Genomic DNA, 27,195 nt, shown 5'->3' with positions numbered 1-27,195 from the left:
ACGTTATTCTTAAAATCCATTTGCTTTGGTATAATGCAGTTGGCAAATGTGAGAAGCCTAGTGTCTGGAGTTAACAATTTATTCAATTCTCCTGCCTTTATTATTTTTACTGTGAACACCAGCTTCGTTATAAAAGTGAAGGGAGTGTACTTGCCAACTTTTAAAGGCTAATACTTGCTGGGGGCTCAGGTGGTTTTACTGAATGTGTGACATCACCTCCACGATCCTGGTGATGGATGCCAGGTTTCTCCGGACTTGAAAGAGACGCGTGGGGGCAGCAGGTGCCTGCCCTCCGTTCTTTGATGTTCCATCCTTGTAAATAATGAGCGGTTTGTCTTTGAACAAACTCAGCAGGTGAGCAGGTTCTTTGCCCTGGGAGACTCGAATCTGGGGAGGGAGATAAAAAAAATAAAGGGTGCCATGAGAGAAGGTTGTATTTTCAACTGTGCTCCCACTATTCTTTTTAAAAATAAAACAAATAAACAAACAAACGAAAATAAACCAGAAGTCAAGAGCAGGAGGAATAATGGTTGACAGAAGATGTGGATTGATGATCATTAAGCCCAGTTTCCTCACTGACTTAAGAATCATTTATTACTCCAGACCCCACACTCCTGGCCAGCACTTCTCAGGGGAAACATCGCCATACGGCTCCCACTTTTTGCTTCCAGAGAGCATAAAGATGTAAGATGTCCCTCTATACCTCCAGAAGAGAAAAAACAAGTGCTGACTCATTATGCCATCTTTCATGAAAACTACTCTTTTTTCACGAGTACCAACACTTTGCAGATGTTTAGGAAAATACTTGTTTCTCACATGTTTTGGATCTTGTTCATGTTAAGAGAAGTGCATTCAAATGCCTCCACAAGTAAGACAACACAAAAACACACTAATAGTTTCCACATCCCTACAATGCAGATGAAAAAAATAATTGTAAAGCCATCTGGGTACAGATAAATGATTTCTATCCAAACATCAAAAACAGATAAAAAGAAACAGAATATGCTTTCTATTTTTAAACTTAACTTCAGAAATGGTAATAATTTGTTTAACATAAGCACTTTAAAAATACATTATAAAGACTTTTCAGGATAAGAAAATTGAAGAAAATAAATGGAAAATTATTTAATTTTACCTATTAGCTTAATACTAGATATTGCATTAGAAATGCACTTTCTATTTCTTGCATAAACTATGGATGCATTCTTTTTATATAAACTGTCCAGATTTTGTGCTGGTCCCCTATTTTTGTCAATTATTCTGCCCTGTGCTAAAATTAAATGCTCTCTCACCTCCTCTGTTGTATCCTTTTCTAGAAGCCAAGGTAGTAGGAATGCTGATGCATATACCATTGTAGGGAGTCCTAGGGAGCACTGACCATAATTAAGTTCGCAGATATCCTTCAGTGAGTAGGTATTCAAGTAAGTGAGTAGCAAATTATGAAAATGTCTGTTGAGTCACAACCCCAAAGCTTGGGGTGAGCTTAGCTAGGAGTATCTAACACCGCTGCTTAGCACTTCCCACAACACTGAGAAAACCTTAATTGCCAACCAAAAAGAAGAAGACCACTGATTAAGACTCATTCTACCTGTGAAATGAGAGAGACAAAGTAAGTTGAAGAATTTTCAATACTGTTAATGAACTCTACAGAATGTTTAAAACAGCAATTAAGAACTTGAGCTTATGCATTTTTGTAAACTACTGCCATCTAGTGACTAAACTACACATTACCACTTTGTCAATTTAGGACTCAACTGGCTAACAAGGGAAATAAATGTATTGGGTATCTCAAATATTTTACCATGAAATGTAGAATTTATAATGCATAATAAATATCTTCAAAGTTTTTACATAATTTGGTAAGGAATATGTCAAAGATAAGTTAAATGGCATAGATGATGCCAGTTCTTAGCTAGAAAGATTTAATTCAAGGAATGAATATAATACTTCATGGTGAAATACAATCCAGTATATTTAAAAATTCAATAATCTTATTAATTTAATTAAAAACTACAAAATTTAATTGTTTCAAAAGTTAATATGCACCTTTACATATAGCTCTAAATCGTTTTATAGCATATCTATCAACAACTACCAAGGCAAAAAGGAAACTAGCTGGAAGATCAAATTTTGCCTCCACATCTTAGATTGTATGTACTGAAGTATCTGATTTACCTATTTAATTATTAAGAAGCAGTTACACATAGTTTTTCAAACAAAATAAAAAATTTGTATACCATATAAAATCTTGCTCACTTGACATTAGGCATGAGGAAGTTAGTAAGGCACATTCCTGGGAAGGGAATGCCTAGTGCTACTGTATCAGAAATGTTACTATGCTGGCCAAACCAGTGCCTGCTCTCAGTCTAAACCCCAATCTGGGAGTTGCTTTTCCCCACTGATGGGAGCAAACTCCTTTCCCAAAGCCAGCCAGAGAAAATACCCAGGCAGTGTGAGCTACTCCAGCTAGAAAGTGAGGGAGGGAGGGGGGAGGGGAAGAGAGGAAAGGAGAGAGAAACACACACACTGAAGAGAGCTGGATAGGCAAGGAACAAGCCAGTGCCACTCCTGGGGTTAAGAAGAGTAGACAGACAGATTGGAGCACACTGAAGAGACTTTGTTACTCTGAGGTCTGTATTTGAGTTACACATTGAGGAATTAAATAAGCAAAGACCAAGGATTTCCTGTGATTACTACTAAGGGTCCTGAAACAAGTAGCAAATATTCCACCATAAACATGAGAAGAGGAACTTGAGAGAAGAGGAAAGAAGGTCAAGCCAGGATGGAAATGGTCCCTTGGACACAATGAGAACAGGTAGAACTAGACACCGATACCAGAGTCCCATTACATGACGTTCAAACGTTATAATTAGTCAGCACAATATTTCTCTCCCTCCCTCTTTCTCTATCTCAATCTACTTCTCTCTAGATAAGTAGGTAGATAGATATATCTAGATATCTAGATATAGGTACATACATGCACTATATATAGATACATACATTGATACTTAGAAATACAGATACATCGGTGGGCTCATTCATAGAGACATCATTTAGAGTCTGGGTTCAGTCATTCTTAACAAATTATTTACTTTTAGAAATATCCAAATAAAGAATCCATCTCTCTTCCCACAGTATTCTCTCCTTTCTCCTTTTTCTTCTCTCCTCTTTCCTCCTCCGTGATTTCCTTCCTTTTCTCCCCTTCTTTCCTCTCTCCCTTCTTTTCCTTCTCTCCTCCTCTTTCTTTTCCCATTCCCTCCTGTTCTCTCTCCCCTCTCCCCCTTTCTTTCCTATTTCTCTTTCTCCCTCCATTCCACCTCCTCCACCACCACCACCCCCTCCCCCACTCAGTTTGCTAGACTTTGTGTCAGTCAAAATTCTGGAACCCAGGGGGAAAAGTAAGGGTCTATGCTCTCATCAGACATTCCTTACATACTTTTGTGATTTGGGAGTGTAAACATTGTTCTATTAATTAAAATCTTCATCTGTGCTTGTTTTATACTGCTGTATTTAATTCCTATTGCTTTCATAACCAATTATTATCATTTTAATGACTTAAACAGCACAAATTTATCTTATAGTTCTGGAGGTCGGAAGTCCTAAAAGAGTCTCACTGGCCTGACATCCAGGCGTCCCTGGGCTACGTGCCTTTGGGCTCTAGGAGTGAATCCATATCTATTTCTTTTTCAGCTTTTAGAGGCTGCCTGTATTCCTCGGGTTGGGGCCACTTGCATCTTTAAAGTTAGCAATTGCTGGCAGAGTCTCTCTGTGTTGCCTCCTTCTAACTCCGCCTGCCTCCTTGTTTCACTTGTAAGGGTCCTGTGATTACACTGGATCTACCTCATCATCCTGGATAAGCTTCCTATTTTAAGAAATGCTACTTTACAACCTTAATTCTATCTCTATTCTTAATTCCCCTTTGCCTTATAACATAGCATGTTCACAGGTCCAGGAGATTAAGATGTTGACATCTTTGCATGGATGGGGGTGGGGGAATAATCTACCTTATCACATCTGTTTAACAACAGCTGGGCATGGTAACTCAGCACAGTTTTAATGTCAAGTGACTGACATTGACATATGATGAGATTATAAAGGAAAGATCCTTTCAGGCTCTTAAGTCTATTAATAGTATGTTTGGGTTTTTGTTGTTTTTTAATTTTGTTTCCTTTCTCTCTTCCCGAGCCTGAGAGAATTACTATGGCACAAGAGTAGAGGTATTTGAATTCCAAAAAAAAAAAAGGTAATATATAGAAAAGGTCAAGTTCCCATCCCAAGTGGGGTTGGGGGCTTAAACTAGACATTGGGGGCTAGTTTAAGTGGGGCTAGTTTAAGTGGGACTAGTAGAACTTGAACTTCGTAAAAATATTCCAACCTGCACAGCACGTCCTCCCAGGGATCTGTCCAACTGAACAGTCAGGAATGCAGATGTCGTCAGCTCATCTCTCGTGGCATTGGCTCCTTGCCTGGAGGGGACCCAAGCAAAATAAATTAGCTTGTATTTAAGTTTTAAAACCTTCTAACACAGGCATTTCGAGTAGAGACTTGAGTTATTATGGTTTCACATGACATGGCTGTAGAAGCCACCGTTTTTCTGCAAGTACTACCGTGGAGCCATGACTTGTCCTGTGTACTGTCTAGAACTGCATGTGGTAGGTATCCTTATCTCCATCGTGCAGGTAAAGAAACAGGCTTAGCTCCTTATAACTTAGGACAGTAATCAGGTCTGTCTGACTTAAAGTTGCAGCTGCCTATTTTGGGAAACCATATCCCATAATGAAAATTCTCCATCTGAGTAGTAGAACATGAGCCAATCCTACGAGGCTGGATATCAGAGGCACTTCATTGTTCCATGAATATTCTGTGAGCATAGCACCAAATGTCTGAGCCCAGGAGATGAGATATGCAGCTACATATCCACTAGGAGAACACTCCCCTTTGCATATCAAAACCTTTCCCTAGATTAGAGAGAGTGATTGTTATCTAATCTCCCCTGCTTGTGGGCAGAAGCTACAAAATATAGTCAAAATCATATTGAAAGGACATACTACAAGCTATAGAAATCTCACCAGGATAACTATAGGACAATTCTATCCTATATTGCATAGAATTTCATGAAATTTAACTTGGGAGCAATATCTGGCCTCTATGAAACTTGAGATTTTATAACAGAGGGAAAGTTACCATGTGTAGATAATCTGTCCTCTGGGATACGTGTAGAGTATAATGTAGCAGTCACCACCGTAGAATTCACCGTATGAATTTTGGTTAATTTCGATCCTACCGCTGCTTTCCACACGCCAAATCTGAAAGGGATGGAATACATGTACCCAAATTAGCATTTTCTTGATCTAATAATACTTCTCAGAAGTTTTTTTAAAAGTTGGTCTAGATCTATTCCTAAATAACTTTTAATAATAAAAGTTAGTATTTTTTATTTTAAAAGTTATTGTATTATAAAGGGGCAGGATAGGAATTTGGAGACGAGCAGGTGAAGAGATGTGCTTTCAAATAGAAGCCTTCCCACACCATCCGGTAAGCAGAGAAAGGCAGCAAGGCCTGGCTAACCCAAGGGCCTGGAGGGAGCTGGGTTTCAGGAGCCCTGGGAGGCACGGCAGGACATCTCAGAGATGCTGTGTTCTGACATGGGGCAGTAGCCAGGACACATCTGCCACAGGGTTACATGGCTGTGCTCAGCTCCAGAAAAGAGCGTCTGAGCGGGAGATAGAGCCAGACCCAGAAGCTGTGAGCCCTCTGACAACAGTCATGAGGGGTACTGCTCCCTCTGTAGTTCCCACAACACTGTACAGCGGCGTGGACTCCGATTTCACATCTTTGAAAGGAAGAAAAACAACTTCCTAGATCTCTTTACTATCTACTTTGGTTCAAGCACTGTGATAAGCCCTAAGGATATAGAGAGAAAATATTCAATTCATGCCCTCAAGGAGGTAAGACATCACCCAGTTGTCATGAAGTTAGATGACTCAATAGTGGACTGAGTGTGAAGAGATTTCAGTTAAGAAATTAATAGGATTGTTTTTAGCATTTTTGTAAAAAGAATCAAGGAATAATTAATGAACTGATTCGAATGCTCTAAAAATATCTGATTTCATCACATAACACATGTCCAATTTGTTTTTGTGAATGCCTCTAATGTGCGAGGGAAGGACAAACTGATAGTCGTTGGCACATTCGGGGCAACACCCCCTCTGCAGACAACCCCAGTTCTGAGAGCCAGAGCAGTTCTGATTCCAGAAACAAGACGGGGTTCCATATCGGATCTAAGATGACACTTATGTGATCGTGCACAAATCACTTGACTTCTTGGAATCCCAACATCTGCTTTATAAAATGGAACTGAAGGTCAGATAACATCTCTTCTAGCTTCCAGTTCCCAGTTTAATTTCCAGTCTTGGACCATCTTTATTCATAAGTAAAATTCACATTTTACCAAGTGTTTATTTCCCTGAAGTTATATTTCCACATATACTGGCATAAATGGGCTTGATGATATAAACAAGCAAACCCACAAACAGAAGGTAAGTACCTGCACTTTGCCAGAGCCATCATCCACCATATTGTGCTGGGCTGCCATTTGTGGAGAACTGTGCAACTTTGAGGCATCAAATGGAATTTGTTTTACTTGGGCCACTTTCTCTGTGACATACACTTTCCCGAAGCCGTCACTCTGATCTTTATCTCTCCAATCCTTAAAGAACTGTTTGAAGATTGGTGTTTCACCTCCTTCTGGAAGAACTTGAATCTGAAATTTAAAATAATAATAAAAAAAATAAGAGACTGAAGGAAAACATTAATTTAGTAGTGAAGAAAGAAGTAAGGAAATGAAAAGATTGTCCTGGTTTTGGTGATGACAGAAGCAAACGTAGGAGCTGGGATCCTTAAATGACTGCAAATGGGAGGTTATTCTATATAATAAAAGCCTAATATGCTAAGTGTCTGACCATTCATTCAACTGTTCAACCAGTCACTATGACACGCACTGACCACCAGGGGACAGGTGCTCCAAATGGTAGGTTAGCTTGCTGCTGGGGTCCAGCTGATCAGGACTGGGAGAGATGGGCCAGACATACCCTGGAGCCCTCCTGTGGTCCCTCCCTGGACCAAATAGTGCACCGGTGGGGTCCCTCGGCCTGGCCTGCACCCTCTCACAATCCAGGACCCCTTGGGGGATGTCTGCAGGCCAGGCCAAGGGACCCCACCAGTGCACAAATCCATGCACCAGGCCTCTAGTAAATATAAAACTAAAACAATCCAACCTTTTTTCCTCATAATTGAAGTTATTGCCACTGAGTCTGGATATCTACAGTAAGAATAAAGTCCTTCCCTATGTTATCATGGCAGTAAATAAGTTTTTTTTCTACATTAAGGTCACAGCAGTCTGTGACCCAGAAGAAATGATCTCATGAATATACTAGTGCCAGGACTCAGTTAGTTGGAGCATTGTCCCATACATCAAAAGGTGTGGGTTTGATTCCTGGTCAGAAAAAAAACCCATGCCTAGGTTGTGGGTTCAATCAGGGTATGCATCGGAGGCAACCAATCGATGTTTCTCTCTCACATAGAGGTTCCTTTCTCTCTCTCTAAAAAATCAATAAACATGTCCTCAGGCGAGGATCCTATCTAATAAAAGAGAAAAATGGTAATTGGCGTACGACGATACCCTTTCCATTGGCTAATCAGGGCTATATGCAAATTAATTGCCAACTATGATTGGCAGTTAACTGCCAACAAGATGGCGGTTAATTTGCATATGTAGGCACAATGCAGGGAGGCGAAAGGGAAAGCAGGAAGAAGCCCCCTGCCACTGACAGTGATCAGAAACCCAGGGGGGAGCTAAGAGCTGGGGGGCAGGGCAAAGGCGGCCCTGATCGGAGAATCAGGTGCCTTTTCCGCCCTGGCCAGTGATAGCAGGAAGTAGGGGTGGAGCCAGTGATGGGAGCTGGCATGGTCGAAGCTGGCAGTCCCGGGAGCTAGGAGTCCCTTGCCTGGGCCTAAAGCAGAGCCCACGATTGCGGGGCTGCTGCCGCTGCGGGTCCCCGCTGCCCGGGCCGGACACCTAGGCCAGAGGCATTAGGCCTGGGCAGGGGCAGAGCCTGCAACCGCGGGGAGCTGGGGGTCCCCTGCCCAGGCCTGGCACCTCTGCCGGAGGCCTCAGGCCTGGTCAAGGGGCCGATCCAGTGATTGGTGATCGGAGGGTGATGAGGGTCAACTCCTCTGGCCGAGGCATCAGGCCTGGGCGGGGGGCTGAGCCGGGGATTGGGGGGATATGATGGTCCCCTTGCCCAGGCCTGAAGCCTGGGTCAGAGGCGTCAGGCTTGGGCGGGGGGTGGAGCAAGCGATCAGAGGGAGATGGGGGTCCCCTGCCCAGGCATGATTCCTGGGCCAGAGGCCTCAGGCCTGAGCGGGGGCCAGAGCCAGTGATCAGGGGGAGATGGGGGTCCCCTGTCCAAGCCTGACACCTCTGGCGGAGGCGTCAGGCCTGGGCAAGGGGCCGATCAGGCGATCGGAGGGTGATGGGGGTCTATGCCTCTGGCGGAGGCGTCAGGCCTGGGCAAGGGGCCGATCAGGCGATCGGAGGGTGATGGGGGTCTACGCCTCTGGCCGAGGCATCAGGCCTGGGCAAGGGGCCGATCCTGCGATTAGAGGGTGATCGAGGTCAACGCCTGAGGGCTCCCAGTATGTGAGAGGGGGCAGGCTGGGCTGAGGGACACTCCCCTCCCCACACACACCCAGTGCATGAATTTCGTGCACCGGGCCCCTAGTTTAAAAATAAAAGAAGAGAAAAGACGAGTCTGGGAGGTTCAGAAAGGAAGAATAAGTAGCCAGTGTCTAAGCTGATGTTGATGAAACCACCTATTAGTCCACATCTGCACAGCTTGTGAATTAACTGATAAGCTCTCAGTTAATTCAACTGTGGTTGACTGTTTTGACTTGAAGACTGTGGAGGAAATAGATGATCTATTATTTTCACTACACAGCTTCATGGGAGTGTTTTCTCCAGTTTCTGCAAAATTCCATCCTCCACACAGATAGAGTCTAGGGACATATGACACACCATTACACACAAGGGAAGAATGACTTCACACCTATATATTACTGTAAATCAAATTCTTTCATGAGTTTTGTGGAGTTGTCATGAGCTCCCATGTTTAAATTTTTTTCTAGCCCGTTCATTTCTATACATACTTGGGTTTTGGTGGAATAGTTCATTTGATCTAGGAATAGTTCAGCTGTCTTCATTGCAGCCTTTCTTTCCCGGGGATTAGCATCTTTACCTAAATTATAAGATAAATTAAAGAAAGACAGAATTTTAGTAAGGGAAGATATTATATGATCAAGTAATACTTGTGCACAAAAGTAAACATAATTAGTTAATTTAAATATGGCACTGAGAAAATAGCAAGAATTTTAATACATTAAATATATTTAACAATGTAGTAATGAACATTACACATAAAAAAAGATTCTCTTTATATTGTCCGAGTGTTTTTTTACCACCACCATCCCTGACAAATGATGATAATAGAAGAAAATGTGGCTTTGATGTCTGACATTTATATGAGCTATTTGTAGATCAGAAAGGTAGGGTGTTGTTTTTTTAAATCAGAAAAGATGCTTTCTTTACACTAATGAAGAAATATCTATAAATCTGAAGTGCAGCAGCACAGTCAGTGCCTCTCTCACCTTTCCATACGAAAATCTTCTTTGCAGCGCCGTGGTCCAAAATAAAGCACTCCTCAGAAAGCAGCATGGCCATGGAGAAGGGGTTTTCCTCTGCCACCAGGGTCACCCTCATGGACCCACTGGCATCTGAAACCTAACAGAAAAACCATGATCTCATTTGGGGATGACAAAAAGCTTCTAACATTAGGTTATGGCAATAATTGCACGACTCTGCAAAGGTAACAAAATCACCGAATGGTACACTTTATAAGTACCGCGCGCTAACCGATTGCGCCACTGGAGCTCCTGAATGGTACACTTTAAATGGGTGAGCTTTACAGTATGTAAATTATACCTCAACCAAGCCAGGGGTTTTTCTTTGTTTTTTATCTAAAGAAAATCATTTTATTCACTATAGTATTAAAAACAATAAAATAGCTAGGAATAGATTTAACCAAGGAAATGAGAAAATTATGCAATGAAAACAACAATACTTTGATGAAAGAAATTGTTTTAAAGAGAACAAATAAGATCTGTGAGCCCAATTATACCCTCAAAGACTTTTTTTAAAGTTCTTTGGGATAAAAGAACTATTCATAAAAAGTTAAGTTTTGACACTGTATCTGAAACATCAAAAAATAATGGTGATAATAATAATGGCTATGGCTTGTTGATGTTTTCATATACTAGGCACCATGCTATGAATTTAACATGATTATTTCTGAATTTTTACAGCAATCTTTTCAGATAGATAATAATCTTACAGTCATTGTGCACACACAAAAAGCTGAAGCTTAAATATTTAATCAGCTAACATTTTCTGAGTACCTACCAAATGCCAGGCATTGTTTTAAGGAAGGCATTGCTACATTACAGTTTATCCTTATAGATTTTTTCCCTCAATATTGGCACTGTAATTTGTATAAGTTATCAAAGTAAATTTCCTCTGACACAAATTAATTATTAATCTAGACTCCCGAAGTTTGAAAATTGACTACACAACATTTTTTAGGTTGAAGGTGGACTTACAAAATTGAAAGTGATATTCATGCTCAGGTTAGAAGTCACTGGTTTTCAACGGTCCGCTTGCAGGCTACAATCACCTGGGTACTTGACAAAAATGCAGATTCCAGGGCCCTTCCTAGCTCAGTGGCAGAGTTTTGCAGCACCATGATGGGACTTAAATTCTGCATGTTTAAAAACCACCCTTGGCTGACTCTACTGCCCCACTTTACTCAGCAATCCCAAATTAAAGTACTGCATTTTCAAGGGGACTTTATATTTTAGATGTATGCAATACGTGATAAATCCACTAGAGGGAGGCATGATGCAGGATTAACATGTTCACATTGTAAAATATTTCTTAGTCCACAATGCTGTCCAAGAGGGAGAATCGTTTTATCTGATGAAGCGACATAAAAGATATTTGTTCAGCTGTTGAATATAAGCAGGCACGAAGTCTTTAGATATTTCTGTATGACTTATATTAAAATTATCAGCGTACTTAGAAGAGGTAACCACATTTCTCTTTGCCATCAAGAGAGAAAGCAATCCACTTCCCCTTTACAAAAAGGAAGTTGTGATGCACAAGTTAGTAATTTGATCTTCACTTAAAAATCAGTGGTTCTGGGCTAGAAAGTCACTTAAAGAGCAACAAATGTAACTCCTTCCTCTAACAGATGAGAAAACTATTCAATTCTGGAAGGAGATGACAATCTGCTCCCAATCATGTGCTTAGGGAGTTATAAGGGGAGGGAACACGTGAGTGATCCAATTTAAACAGTCTCCTCAACTGGTATGTCATGTGGCTTTTGTTACCTTCATCAGCAATAAAAATCATAAGATTATAGAGTTCGAAGGAACTGAGTAATCTTCTAACCTAATCTCTCTCTCTCCTTTTTCCCCAGAATGGTCATGTCTTGCCCAAGGTCACCCAGCCCATCACGCACCACAGACGTGACTTGGAACTGGGTCTGCTAATCCCCAGGACAGGTCTGGTTTTCACCCTGCTTCCTTCCAGCTGCTTGATTTGAGAGCTTTGCTCTCCTGTAACAAGGAAAGCCTTCACTGTGGCTAAACAGGATATTTAAAATAAAGTGAAGATTTTATAGCTTATCCAGAATTTATATGAAAAAGCTTACATAATATTTTTACTCCATGGAGGATACATTTTGTTAAATGTAATATATCAAAACACATTGCTGCAAACTAGTACAGTAACTGCAAATTTTTATTTTTAGAGCAATGAGTTCCCTTATTTGTTTTTAATAAAATAAGTAATAAAAAGAGAAATTTTAATGAATATACTAACTAGCACAAACAATGGATTTTATCTACACATTTCTCTTTGAATATCAGTTTAGCAAAGTGTCCCGTTCCCCGCCCCGCCCCCGTTCCAGTCCAGTAAAAACAACAGAATTCGCCCTGGCCAATGCTCAGTGGTTAGAGCATTGCCCTGAGAACTGAAGGATCTTGGGTTCAATTCCAGTCAAGGGCATGTCCCTTAGTTGTAGGCTCAATCCCCACCCTTCTCATGTTGATGATTCTCTCTTTGTCTTTCCCTTCCCTTCCACTCTCTCTAGAAAATCAACATCCTTGGGTGAAGATTATCAAAAAACAAAAAACCCAGAACTCTAAAAGTGAACCCACCATATAGAGTTTAGCCATTTTCCTGTTAGTTATGTCTGCTATGGTGTCATCGTCATCATCTCCATGGCTAAGCGCTGGCTTTTTCCCTAAAACCTGGAAAAAAGTAAACAGATAAAAGATAAAGACCTCTCATTAAAGAATGCAGAATTTTTAAAAAAAGAAAAGAAAAACATGTAGCATTTCTAAAGACATAGATTATAAAATATGTGCAATTAAAATGACCAGGCTCAAACATTTCTCAGCAATCATACTACACTGGCCTTTTCCCATGGGTCAAATCAATCAATTGCATTAAGTAAACAAACACTAAGTTTGCTAGTGATGGGAACTTCCAAGAAAATAAAATCCCAAATTTATAATCTGAGGTGTGCCGGGAGCCGGTCCATCCTTGCTGTTTCAAGGGACCTGGCATATATGGCATACGGTTCTTAATATGTTTGCTCACCTTCTTGGCGCTGTGTTTTAACCAAGGTCACCTCTCCGAGAAAGGTTGAATCCCCAGGTAGGGATTTTCCCCTGAAGTTAGGGAGGGAATAAAACCCCTCAACTAAGTGCCAGGTGGGTAATTAATCACTTTAACTACGAACAATCATGCTTAAGCTACATAATCTTTACTCCCTGGAATGGAGATAAGAAACGCCCTAACCTTTGTAATAGAGATTGATAGGATTGAATCAACTGGTATAAATACAGATGTAACTAGACAGCAAGACAGAGAACTTAGGACACAGAACTTAGAACACAGAATTTAGGAGACAGAACCTAGGCACAGAACCTACACAGAACGTTCTCTAGAGACAGAAGAACTTCGCTGGAGAGAACATGGCAAAAGATCCTGGACAGAAACTGGCCTCAGAACCTAGAGACAGAACCTAGCGAGAGAACATGGCAAAAGATCCTGGACTGAACCTGACTACAGAAATTGGCAAGAGAACCTGACTAGAACCTGGTGACTGAACCTGGCTGGAGAACCTGGACAGAACCTGGCTGGAGAACCCAGCGAGGGAACATGGCTACAGAACCTGGCTGGAGAACCTAGACAGAACTTGGCTGGAGAACTGGCTACAGAACCTGGCTGGAGATCCTGACAAGAGAACCCGGCTATGATGATCACCTGAACACTGCCTCCGTGTCATTCCTTCTTCACCGACTCCGTCCACACCTTTGGGGACCCCTGGACCCGCTGGGGCTGGACTCCGGCAGAGGTGTCCATATTATTAAAAATTAGAAGAAATAGAAGCATGGAACAGACTGCTGAATCTCAGAGGGAAGGGAGAGGTGGTGGACAGGTGAGAAGAGATTAACCAAAGAACATGTATGCATATATGCATAACCCATAGACACAGACAATAGTATGGTGAAGGCCTAGGGTGGGAGGGGTCAATGGGAAAAAAAAATCTGTAATACTTACAACAATAAGGATTTTTAAAAAATTAATTAAAATATGAGTTCTAAGTTCAGTTCTGCAACAGAATTACTTCTGTGACTTCTGCTTCTTGAAAAAGCAATCTATAGGTTTAATTAATTTATTATTACAAAAACTTGGTTCAAAATTACTATTTGAGGTAAGGTACTATTATCATTATTGACATATTATTAGCTGCATAAAGTGCAAGTTCTTGATGACCATATCATGCTTCGTTTTCTAATCTATCCTTGGCACTTTCAAAAGTGCCTGGGGCATAGTAGATGCTTAATAATTTAGTTGTCAAATTAATATATTTATTTATTGTTGCATATATGATTCAATCTAAAAGTTCAAGCAACCCATTTCATAAAAAGTATACTTGAATCTGCTTTGAATTTCTGTACACTCAAATCACACACAAAAAATAACTCTATAAGAAATCCTGATTAATTTATTTATACAAATATCATAGAATGTTAAGGACAAGAATAAAATGTAAATTTATTCTAAACAATGTGATTTTTATAACAATATTGATATAAATTTAAGTTCAGAATATGCACAAAAGGTATGAAATTCATTGTATTTTATATTCAATATTCCTTACAATATATTGTGTGAAATACAAACTGCTGAATGGCAAACGACAATAAAAATGTATACAAATCCTAATCCTTGCAGGAGTACAGGCACAGACTCAAGTTTAGAAATGCATTAAAGAACTTATTTACTCTGGGAACAAGCCCATATTTTTGCTTATACAATGACCAATAAAACACTTTAGCCTAACTGGTATGGCTCAGTGGTTGAGTATCAATCAACCCAGGAACCAGGAGGTCACAGTTAGATTCCTGGTCAAGGTTCATGCCTGAGTTGCAGGCTTGATCCCCAGTATGGGGTGTGCAGGAGACAGCCAATTGATGAGACTCTCTCCCTCTCCCTTCCTCTCTGAAATCAATAAAAATATACATATTTAAAAATAAATAAAATACTTCAATTATTATACATACTAAATTATTATAATATAGTTTTTCTTTTTTTGCTAAAAGTAAGATTAAGACAAAAATTAAAGCACTTGCAATTAAAAGTTTTACTTTGGTAGAAGTATGTATATCTTTGAAGAGCAGTGACAGGTCGCCTCATGTACCTTTTTGTAACTCTGCTCTAACCAAGACAGGAGAATTTGGAATCAATAGTCTGTGTTAAGGACATCGCTAATACCAGTAAGTCTCTCAGGGGGCCAAGTAACTCTGAGACTTGAGGCATTCTCTAGCTTTTCATTTTCAGGCAGCAATTCCCATATCAGCCGGGGATCTTAATTAGCCTCTCTCAAAGGACTCTGGCTTAGTTGGGAATGAACCCAATGCATTTACCAGAAACAGGTTTACTAGTAACTCCATGGGTAGGGCATATTGTTAGGTAACCCTAAGGAAGAGTCTGTTCAACCAAACACCTCAGTGGGGAACACAAATGAGTTTCCACTACATTGCCCAGCCCTTAAGGGTCCTGCTTAGAAAGAGGAAAATTAAATGTGCCCATTTCATCAACTACCCCATACACTGTGATGTTTGAAATAAGTTGCAAGCACAGCTTTCCTTTTTTTTCTCTGCAGATTGGGTAAAGCCGAAATTGAAAACACTCATTTAAGGTTTCTCGAGTGACCAGTATTTGACCCATGCAATCCTTTGTGAGGGAAAGAACATATTTTGACAATTTGAAGAGGAAAGGAAACAGAGAAGCCTTATCTGAGGATGTTCCATAAAAATTTCATCTATTGTTCTAGCCAAGACCTGTCACTCAAATGTGGAGCCCTCCTTTCCGTTAATGATATTCTGTAACTTTCCACTTAAAAGTATCACCACCTTCTAACATGAACTGAACTGATCCTTCCACAAGACACCATTCTCAGCTCACCATTGGTGCCAGCGACTCTCCAGTCTCCCATCCACCCGAACTGAAAATCATGTGGTCAGTTATGATTACTTGCTGCCTCCACTTTCAATCTCCTACCCACTTGTCGTTAAATTCCGCTTTTTTATGATAATATGTAGAGGCACTGATTCCTTAACTCCCACCCTAGTGAAGTCCCTCATCGCCCGTGTCATGGGTTATACCTACTGCTGTCAACTCCCTCCGGCCTCGGTCTCCCCTCATCTTTCCATCTATTCTGGACACTGGCCTTTTATTTCACTTTACTCCTCTATTTCAAGACTAGGACTTCTAAATAAAGATTTATATCTGGAACAGTGGTCTTCAAGTTCAGTGTTCAAGCAACATCTGGATAACCTGGTAAAATACAGATTCCCAACAGCCAGCAACTAAGTAACAGGCAGGGGTGAGGCCGAGGAATCTGTACTCTGGATCATTCTGAATCGAGTGCTTCCTGACAGAGCATAACTCCCACGTCTGGCTTCCGAAGCCCGCCCAGAGCTGGGTGTTACCCACCCTGCACTGCTTCTCAGCGTCCTACCAAACACCGTCTCCAACCAGGCTGATGTTCTTGGTGTTCCTAAGGGAGCCTTGAACTTTCCTTCCCCAGGGCCTCACCTAACACCGCGTGTAACTTCTGCCTGGGCTGGCTGGGTGTGGCCGAAGCATGACTGAGCCATGAATTCTTTGGTTGGTTCAGCTAATTACAAGCCGCACAGTCATAGTTACCACTCACTGAACGTCTCCTGAGCCACACATTGTAGCAAGAGCTTCAGTCACATGTCATTTCATCCCTGTACGAGCCCCCAGCCTCCACTGCTCTCTACGGAAAATGAGACATCACCTTCTTCTTATCTTCATCGTTTTAGTGTGCCTTCTGCTTCTGTTTTTCACTGAAAACAAAGCAAGTTCTCAGGTTCTGTGAGCTAACATTTTAATTACTCAGTAATTCTTACGTTTTATTTCCTTTCCCTAAATGAAAAAAAAAAAAAAATCGGTAGTTTACAAGCTTATGGTAAATAGAAATAAATTGTAAACGGGAAGAATAGTCTTGTTGTTAAGGTGTTTTTACTTGTGTTAAGACAAGTAAATATTTGCTAGTAGGGAAGATTAAATATTTGTTAAACTAACAGGGAAATAAAAGCACAGGTGATTCTCAGGAGAGCTGCGACCTCACTTAGCCAGCTCAGTGTTAGAGTAACATCAACATATTTGAGATTGGATTTAGAGGGTACAACTCACACTAAAGTTAACTCATAAATTATTATTATATGGGAAGCTAATTCACAAGTTACTCTCATATGGAAAGATAACTTACAAGTTATTATGACATCGATACCTAGCTCACAAGTTATTAAAATACATAAGCCAGAATGCCAACGAATTTAGCCAGAACAGTTGTTCTCATTGGCGGCCCATTGGAGCCATCTGGGGAGTAAAGACTACAAAAGTCTGGACCTGAGTCCAAGACCAGGATAGAAACTCAGCATTGTGTTTTTTATTTTTATTTTTATTTATTAAAATATATTTTTATTGATTTCAGAGAGGAAGGAAGAGGGAGAGAGACAGAAACATCAATGATGAGAGAGAATCATTGACAGGCTGCCTCCTGCATGCCCCTACTGGGAATCAAGCCCACAACCCTGGCATGTGCCTTTGACCAGAATCAAACCCTGGACCCTTCAGTCCACAGGCCAATTGTCTATCCACTGAGCCAAACCAGCTAGGGCAGCACTGTGTTTTTTAAAAGCCCTCTGGCCCTGGTTCAGTGATAAATTCAAGTGTTCGGTGGTATCAGCTTTGTTTTAACCTGGTTCATCTTAACCAACAGGACAGGTCTGCCAAGCATTCCTGATGTCCACGTAGCTTCTCAGGGACCTTCTCGCCTGGACAACTTCCATGGTCTTTGGTGGTCTGGGAGCTGCCCCGCAGCAAACCTCAGGTAAAGATTTTAGGCCATTTGCCTTTTCTGGGGCGCATTAGACCTTTTTCTGTAAGACCTCATGCCCATTTGAACATTTCTACCTGGTCAGTGTTGGAATGGACACTTCTGCCCTTTGCCTTTGGGATTCCTGATTTCTATGCTTTACAATGAGCATCTCCCCTCCTCTTTCTGACAATCCCTTCAGTTGGTAGGCTCAGGCGATCTGCGCTGGGTGGACCCACCACTAAGAGACTCTCTGACCTTGTTCCCACATTTAAAATGGAATAACAATAAATTTCACTCACAATTATCTGTATCTGTATCTGTATCTATATCTATACCTCCAAAACAATGTAACTGAAAATTGTGATGCACCGGATACCCTTACGAACATAATACCACTTTTTCATTTGCCCAAGTACTATCAATATAACCCAGTTCCACAGCAGTGTGATTCTTTGCTCTGAAAAAAACAAAACAGGACTTAGAAGCACCATCCAGATGGCCTTGATTTAGAGAGTTCTTTCCAACATGTGAACACATTTCCTCCTGATAGTAAACAAATATTAATTACAAAACCGATACTACGGAATTGTGAGTTGTTGACTCTTAAAGAGTCAACTTTTAATATCAGGGCTGGGCTCCTCCTTAGCACAAGATATACATGTAAAGTGATATAAAATTAATATTACTGTTAACTATTATTACATGTTGTAAAAACTAACCTACAGAGTGAATGTCAAAGAACTGTGAATCGCTGAATTGTAGACATCTGGCCCTTTGATATCTGAGTTTTGGCTAATTCTTAGCACAAGGGATAAGAAGAAAGTGATCTCAATTGCGGAAAGAAAATATAGTCTTAATGTTAGATCTTTTAAATTATATATTATCGCTAATACTATAATAAGCATGAGGGGCAATATAAATGAAAAGATTAGAAACCTGCATTCTGGTTTGATATTTATGTTAGTTTATCAAGTCAGATATAGACTGTGTGGGGGCAAAGATCCATGCTTTCATACAGTCCATCTGTCTTATTCATGGATTATTCTATTTATAGGTCCTGTCACTATTACCTCACTCCATCTGCAAACCAAAAGAAAATGTACCTCATTCAGAAATGATTGCCAAGTGGTGTTAACTTGGACTGATCATATAAAAGTGACATCTTATCAGTAAGGTCACAGTCTTCATGTTGAACTTTGGTGTGACAAAGTGAAAGACTATTTGAAATATTACTTTATTACAGCATATGGTTAACTACACAGTTAGTATACTTCGTAGGGTTCTTCATAATATTACAACTTCCCCCACTGGATGAATTGATGAGGAACAAAATGGGTATCTGAATTAAATACTAGAAATCCAAACAAAAGATTCATTAAAATAAACAACAAATGAATTCTGCTTTGAACCGTGCCTGGCACATAGTAAGCTATCAATAAATGGTAGACAGAAACAGAGCGGCTATATAGTGCTCTTGAAAGTATATAACCTTGCAGCATGCGCTACTTGTCACTATGATTCTTTGGATTGGGGTGCATGCTAAGTATCATTGCCTTAAAGTAAAATGAAGAAACTAATTTAAATATGTTACAACAGAGAGAAGGAAAGGAAAATTTTTGGAGCTCTTTAACTTATTAAAAATATGTGACTGGTAAACTTATAAAGGGACCTCTTTTTGGGGTTTTTTTGTTGTTTTGTTTTTAAATTTGTTGAATTTTAGGTAAAATTTTTATTTTGAAAAATACTGTCTTAATATTATTTAGTAAACAACTTTTTTTTAATTAAATCTTTATTGTTCAGATTATTACATTTGTTCCTCTTTTTCCCCCCCTACAACTCCCCTCCACCCAGTTCCCACCCCACCCTCCGCCCTCACTCCCCACCCACTGTCCTCATTCATAGGTGCGCGATTTTTGTCCAGTCTCTTCCCGCATCCCCCACACCCCTTTCCTCCCCCCCCCAAGAATAGTCAGTCCATTCCCTTTCTATGCCCCTGATTCTATTATAATCACCAGTTCATTCTGTTCATCAGATTATGTATTCAAAGGGACCTCTTTTTGTATGGCTCTAATAATGTTATTTCCATTAGATAACAACTATACTGATGAAAATCTCCAATGTGCCCAGTATCATGCTACATGAATAGGAAATTTCAAAATATTTAACACATTGTTAAATTCCCCAAGAATTTACAAAAAGACACTGGAAAATAAAGGAGAAGTAAATAAGAAAGCTAAACCACTTGGACAGCACACAAAAAGCAGCGTGCTTTTCTGACAAAATGGTTTCTGTTGTCTCTGAGTATTAAGCTGAAAGGGACCATAGAAGCCACTATGTCTAATCCCTCATTTTACAAAAGAGGAACCAAAGACAACGAGAGGTTGAAGGACTTGCTCGGGACTTAAGATGACCATGGAAAAGCTTAGTCTGAGAGTTAATGCAACACTGCTTCCACCACCCACTCTGGAAGGACAAATCCTGTTCCTGGGTCCATTTCTATCAAAGTATAGCTTTGAAACTACTGAAACAAGAGGTTATAATCAATTTAAAATACATTTTATATATAGATTTTTGCTTCCAAATATGAGAATTAGAAGACTTAAGTGGTCATTAGATGTCTAGAACAAAGACTTAAAAGAATATTAAAGATCAATTTGTTTTGAATAGCTTTCAAGGTCTAATTTATTAGCAATGTCATTCTGACTATTGGAAATCCAAGTAAGCCTCCCCAAATTTTATTTTTTTAGATGACCTTTTTTTCTGATCATAAACAGAATATACAATTATTATAAAAAGGAATATACAATTATTATAATAAGTTTGAAAATACAAGGGCAAATGAAGAAAATATCAAGCAGCCATAGCCAAAAAAAGTCAAAGATAATATCGGTATTATTAGTAATATTTCAGCAGGTTTATTTTAAATATATGTATATGTGATTACATAGCTATAATAGAAGCTTACGTATTAAGATAACATATATAAAATTTTATACCCTGCCATTTCTCTTAGCATTAGACCATGAGCATCTTCTCACTGAATCAAAATTATTTCCAAAAATCATTAATGTGAAAATCTGTGTTTAGTGGTTATTAAAATAATTAATTATAATTTATAATTATGATCAACTAGAGGCCCGGTGCACAAAAATTTGTGCACTTGGGGGAGGGGGGGGAAGGGGGTTCCTCAGCCCGGCCTGTGCCCTCTCGCAGTCTGGGACCCCTCGGGAGATAACAACCTGCTGGCTTAGGCCCACTCCTGGGTGGCAGAGGGCAGGCCCAATCCCTAGGTGCAGACCCTGGTCGGGCTCAGAGCAGGGTTGATGGGGAGGTTGCGGCGCCACCCCCTGTCATGCACAGAGCAGGGCGGATTGGGAGGTTGCGATGCCACCCTCAGTCACGCTCAGGGTAGGGCCGATTGGGGGGTTGGGGCACCGCGCCCTGTCACACTCAAGGCAGGGTTGATGGGGAGGTTGCGGCGCCACCCCGTCATGCACAGAGCAGGGCCAATCAGGGGGTTGGGGCGCTGCCCCCTGTCACACACAGAGCAAGGCCCATCAGAGGGGTTGGGGCTCTGTACCCTGTCATGGACAGAGCAGGATCGATCAGGGGGTTGGGTAGCTCCCCCCCTGTCACGCACAGAGCAGGGCCCATCAGGGGGGTGGGGCTCCATACCCTGTCACGCACAGAGCAGGGCCGATCAGGGGGGTTGGGGCGCCTTCCCCTGTCACACACAGAGCCGCAGGGTGATCAGGGGGTTTGGGCACTGCCCCCTGTCACGCTGATCCCGGTGCCGGGAGGCCTCTCGGATCCGCTGATCCCGGTGCTGGGAGGCATATTACCCTTTTACTATATAGGATAGAGGCCTGGTGCATGGGTGGGGGCTGGCTGGTTTGCCCTGAAGGGTGTCCTGGATCAGGATAGGGGTCCCCACTGGGGTGCCTGGCCAGCCTGGGTGAGGGGATGATGGCTGTTTGCAGCTGGTCACAGACCCTTCAGGGTGGGGGTCCCCCCACTGGGGTGCCTGGCCAGTCTGGGTGAGGGGCTGAGGGCTGTTTTCAGGCTGGCAGGTGACTGAAGCTCCCAACTGCTCCTTTTTTTCTTTTTTAATTCTGGGCCAGCTTTAGCTCTGAGGCTTGGCTCCAGCTCTGAGGCCTCTGCTGCTGAAAGCAGGTATCTGGTTTGTTTGGGTTCTACAATCGAAACACTGTATCAACTCCAGCTCTGAGATCCCGGCTGGCTGAAAGCAGGTTTCTGGGGTTTTGTTTAGCGTCTATATTTGTAACAATGTTTCAAACTGCAAGCTCAGAGGCTGGCAGCGGCAGGCAGGGAACGTTGGTTTCCTCCGTCACTGAAGCAAGCAAGCCTCATGTTAGCTTCAAGCTGCCTGGCTGCCGGCCGCCATCTTGGCTGGCAGTTAATTTGCATATCGCCCTGATTAGCCAATGGGAAGGGTAGCAGATGTACGGCTAATTACCATGTTTCTCTTTTATTAGATAGGATACAATTATCTCATGTCATTTTTTCTTCAAAAATATATTTTCATAGTCAAACTCAAAAGTATTACTTATCTATTTATCTTTAACTATCACAGGAGATAGGGTCAAGGCTTCCTTTGATAGTCATATCAACAGTGAGAGAAAAGTCTTGATGTTCTGCTTTCCCGGTGCCATAACTTGGATAGCTCTATCTCCTCTTACCTAATCTGACCCTAAGTAGTAGAGAATTTGTTAAAACTAATACATATACACATACACATACACATACACATACACATACACATACACACACACCTTGTCCCACATGCTTGCCTTAAAAGTAGTAACCTTGCAAACACCACCTAAGTCACAATACCTTTATAAGCTCTGATGGCTCATTTCCTTCTTCCACCACAATTAGTTGAGATCTTCCGTTTCTTTCATTGTCCCGAATGCCAATGGCCACCTGGCTGGCCTTCAGGCGCTCATATTTGTTGCATGAGGAACCACACCACTGGTAAATTTCCTAAAAGAAAGAGACAGATCTTTTCACCTCAGTGATATGTGGAGAACATTCAGACCTATTGTAATACACATTGTGATTAACTACAAAGAAGTATCCTATATAATAAAAGGCTAATATGCAAATAGACCAAACAGCAGAACAACCAGAACCCTAACCCTAACCCTGATCGCTCGGTGCTGTCAGCGGGTGCAAGGGGCAGTTGCCGGCCCCGATTACCTTTGAGGGCTTCTACACCTCCCCATGCTCCTAAGAGGCAATCAGGGCAGCAGCCGCCACTTGCACCCACTGACAGTGCCTGACCGCTTGCACCCGCTGCTGGCACCAGCCCCAATCGCTCCACGCCATCAGCCGATGTGAGCAGGGCCAGAGCCATCAGCATGTGGGAGCAGTGGTGGCAGGGCGGGCCTGCAGGTAGACAGGGGACCAGGGGCCGTGGTGGGAAGGGCTGGGAGGGGGTGCACAGGAAGGGCCGAGACCTGCCTCTGTGCCCACAGCAGCCTCGCAGCCCACAGTTCCTTTCAAGGTGCACAAATTCATGCACTGGGCCCCTAGTAAAAAATAAAAAAAAAATATATAAGGTCACAGGTGTTTTATTATAAAGTTGTGCACCTGAAATTTATATAATGTTATTAACCAATGTTATTCCAGTAATTTAATAATAAAAATTTTTAAATGATCTGTTGTTGAGGTATACATGATTTCATATATTTAATTTATATCTTATTCTGTATTCTGTTGCTCTCAGAATTATAAATTAAGCATTTTTTATTTTATTTTATTTTTAAAAATATGTTTTTTTATTGATTTCAGAGAGGAAGGGAAAGGGAGAGAGAGATAGAAACATCAATGATGAGAGGGAATCATTTATTGGCTGCCTCTTGCATGCCCCCTACTGGGGATTGAGCCCACAACCCAGGCATGTGTCCTTGACCAGAATTGAACCTGGGACCCTTCAGTCTGCAGGCTGACACTCTATCCACTGAGCCAAATCGGCCAGGGCAAATTAAGCATTTTTTTTAAACGTGGAAAATATAAACATATATCTCACCATTCTTTGCATAAGTACAATTTATGAAAGTAAACATATAGATTTCATAAATTTAAAATAATAAGTGTACTATATTTCAGAATGATTGTCAAGAATCTGTTATAGTAATATGCTCTTGATGGTTATAAAAACTGATATAACACTTTTGTAAAGCAATTGAACAATTCTTATCAAGAGCCATGAAAGTGTTAAAACTTTTGGCCCAGTAATATCATTATCTAAAATTTATGTTAATAAATTATTCAAAAGATAAAAAAACCCACATATACAAAGGTTTTCATTGCTATGTGATTGTATTAGTGAGGCATTAGAAAGACATTGCATGTTCAATAATAGGATAAAACATATAAATTATGGAACAGAAAAAATATTTGATATCTATTTAGAAACAGCTTGATATACTATAAATTAAGTATATTATATTAGCTGACATTTATATTAAAATATGTATTTTAGTCTTGGATACAGTGTTCAAAAGCTATACAGACACAAGTGTGAAATAAAAATAAAGTATCATTTTCTCCATTGAATGTGGTTTAACTAAAATATGAAAGAGAAGTTTAATAGTACCTCTCAGCCTGGTGGGGTGTGGGAATGGGCATTATTGCATACTATGTGGGTGATAAGTACACAGGCTTTTTTTGAGAGCAGTTTGGCATCATCAAAAAATATGTGCTTTTGGATCAGAAAATTTCACTCCTAAGAATCTATTCTATAGCAGTCAAACATGGGATACAAAAACAAAGAAACACACAAAACAAAACTTCCCATCCATGGAAAGATGGCTATATAAATGTATTACATGGATACTGGAGACTAGACTTCAGTGGTTAAACATTGAGGAAAATGTTTCAATACTGAAGTAAAAAATTATCCAAGGTATATCATCAAAGATAAAATAAAGCCCTAGAATAATATAGTCCCAATCAAGTAGAAACAGAAACATAATCTCTGTTTCTGTGTTTGCAGAAAAAGATTTTTAAATAAAAGACACAGTTTTAATACAAAGGGAGAATCATATAAATGCAGAAAGAAAGCCTTCAATTTTTATAGTAGCTAAGTCAGTGTATTTTTCCTTTTTAAAAAAATGTCACATTTACTAGGTGCATAATATGAGCTAGATGTTGGGGATAGAGAGATGAATGTGGGAAAATGAGGGAAAACTGACATGCAGACAATTAGTGCTAATAATATATTTGCACTACATTTGGTTTTCAAAAGTTTCCACACATATTTCATCTAGTCAGTCTTGGAGAGGGGGTTAGCATAGTGATAAGTGTGAAGGAGACAGATGTTGGTGGCCACTTATTGGCTATGTGACTTTATGTTTGCAATTTTTAATAAATTAATAACAGCAAAACAACATAGTGCCCAAGATTCAAAGGCACTGACTCTTTTCTCTGGCTATAAGACATTTCTAGTCCAGAGTCATTTCTTTATTCAAAAATAGTTTACTGCTTGCCTGAAATGAGAGAGAGAGAGAGAGAGAGAGAGAGAGAGAGAGAGAGAGAGAGAGAGAGAGAGAGAGAGAGAAACTATGCGCCCCCAACGAGGATTGAACCCTCAACCCACGTATGTGCCCTGACTAGGAACTGAACCCGCAACCTTTTGGTGTATAGGATGATGCTCCAACCAAGCCACGTGGCTGTGACAGCCTCTGTTAGTTTTTTATTAGTGTATAAAAGTGGGTCCAATTTCTGAATATTTATTTTGTATCTGCTACTTTACTCAATTTATCAGTTCTAATGTTGTTGTTTTTTTGATGGAATCTTTGGAATTCTCTCTAAATAGTATCATTTCATTTGCAAATAATGCCAGTTTTACTTCTTCCTTTTCTATTTGTGCCATTTATTTATTTTTTTATTTAGTTGTCTGATTGCTGAGGGTAGGAAGGAAGATGATTTTTGAAAATACAGATACCTGAGCCCTACCCTTAGGTAATCTCAGGGGTGTCTCTTGAATCCTCCCCAAGTGATTTTAGCATTCACCCCGGGCTGAGAACCCCTGCTGGTACCCTGAGCACCTTGCATGGAGCACAAATTACAGGGAGCCTGTAACATCTAATTATCTAATGCAACCATGCCAGCTACTCTCCTGAGTACATACAGGCTCTTAGCTCTGATTTCTTTGCTACCTCATTCCATGTGATTTTGCAAATAATTCTCTTCTCAGCAGGTCTGAGAAAGCAAATTTCTAATATTTACACTACAGTGAAATTCAGCAGGTAGATCCGAAGTTAGCTTTCTAAATTTCTCAGGCTTACTAGCAACTTTCATTACTGAGTTGCTTTGTGTTTATACAACCATCTAACACAGGATTGTTCTCCCTACCTTAGTCATATAATGACCTCTCCCCTACTTCAAAGAGATTATATAAAATCATACAAAATTTTATTAGCAACTGCAAAGCATCATGGAAGCTTGGGAAATGTGTTTAAAAGTGAATTGTAGATAATGATAATTTTACAAACATAATTATCATTTAATGTTGAATTTTACAATATCCTATGGATCCCAAAATATTTTGTATTTATTACTTTTGGTTGGGGGTTTTTATGCGCAGTATTGATTCACAGAGAAATTTAGTTGTACTAAATATTCCTCATCATTTCTTAGAGACTACAATTTTGACCTTTAAAATAGCAAAAACAGGCCTATGAAATACCCATCAAAATAATAAAACTTTAAGAGTGAAGTTTTCTCTTTAACTCAAAGATGACTGAATCACTAAAAAAAGTGTTATAGAACATTTCCTATTGAGCACAAAAATGAATGTTCTCTGTTATGCTTACACCTTACTCTGAGCTCCTATTTTTATAAATGTGACATCTTATTTACTAGACTTAATTTTCAATGGTTAATTCTGACAAGAAATGCAATAAAATATGGATTCTAATTATATACTGCTAAAAGCCGGAACTGGTTAAATAGTCATATTAATTAAAACACCCTTTTCATATAATGCTAATTAATTTTTATGCAAATACAGTTCATTCGATTATGGCAGCAGCACCTATAAATGTGCTTTAAAATCTAAAACAATTTTAGCAACTCAGTAATTTATATTCCACTGTGTGTGGATAATGTGTTTAGTACATTTCATTTTAACAGAGCTCTACTGTGCTGAAATACATGTGTAGTACTATTAATAAACCGTACCGCTCAACACTACTCTATTTAGAAGTCGTTGGTTACAACCACTTCACCACTGTGCACAAGGAAGCTTTGTACTCAACTGGCACCATACTTGAAGAATTTTCTTTTTATAATTCCAGGAGTGGGCTGCAAAAAATAAATTCTGCATAGAGCTAAGAACTATCTAAACTGATGAGATAGGTGGATCTGTATTATTATAACAATGTTTTCATTATAACTTAAATTGTTTTATTTATAATACTTGGCTGGGATTTAGAAGAAATGCCTTTTTCATAAACCTGATTTAAGCATGCTAGACCTGAAAAACTGTAATGCAAACATGGTTTCAGAGGCAACTATTTACCTTCTAAGATCCTAAAGACTTTAACAACTCAACATTAAATGTTAT

General features: G+C 40.1%; 1 protein-coding gene and 1 long non-coding RNA gene across 3 annotated transcripts in view; both read right to left on the bottom strand.

Annotated features, from left to right (window-relative positions):
- The window catches only part of SCIN (scinderin), a 58,425-nt gene that overhangs the window by 11,240 nt on the left and 19,990 nt on the right, over positions 1-27,195 (bottom strand). For both annotated transcript variants that reach the window (XM_059712439.1, XM_059712440.1), the window contains exons 4-11: positions 22,455-22,604; positions 12,334-12,426; positions 9,706-9,838; positions 9,208-9,296; positions 6,548-6,763; positions 5,185-5,306; positions 4,376-4,466; positions 217-387 (exon numbers count right to left, since the gene is read on the bottom strand). In XM_059712439.1, coding sequence (XP_059568422.1) covers positions 217-387; positions 4,376-4,466; positions 5,185-5,306; positions 6,548-6,763; positions 9,208-9,296; positions 9,706-9,838; positions 12,334-12,426; positions 22,455-22,604 — 1,065 coding nt within the window. The remainder of the gene's footprint in view (positions 1-216; positions 388-4,375; positions 4,467-5,184; positions 5,307-6,547; positions 6,764-9,207; positions 9,297-9,705; positions 9,839-12,333; positions 12,427-22,454; positions 22,605-27,195) is intronic.
- On the bottom strand, positions 396-1,837 carry LOC132242992 (uncharacterized). The gene is made up of 3 exons (XR_009454757.1): positions 1,293-1,837; positions 817-907; positions 396-697 (listed from the first exon to the last, which is right to left on the bottom strand). It is a non-coding gene; the product is annotated as an uncharacterized LOC132242992 (long non-coding RNA).

This window comes from Myotis daubentonii, chromosome 10 (genome assembly GCF_963259705.1).
Source record: "Myotis daubentonii chromosome 10, mMyoDau2.1, whole genome shotgun sequence".
Lineage (NCBI taxonomy): Eukaryota > Metazoa > Chordata > Mammalia > Chiroptera > Vespertilionidae > Myotis > Myotis daubentonii.
The sequence above is the reverse complement of the archived record's forward strand: the minus strand, read 5'-3'. Positions and strand labels throughout refer to the sequence as shown.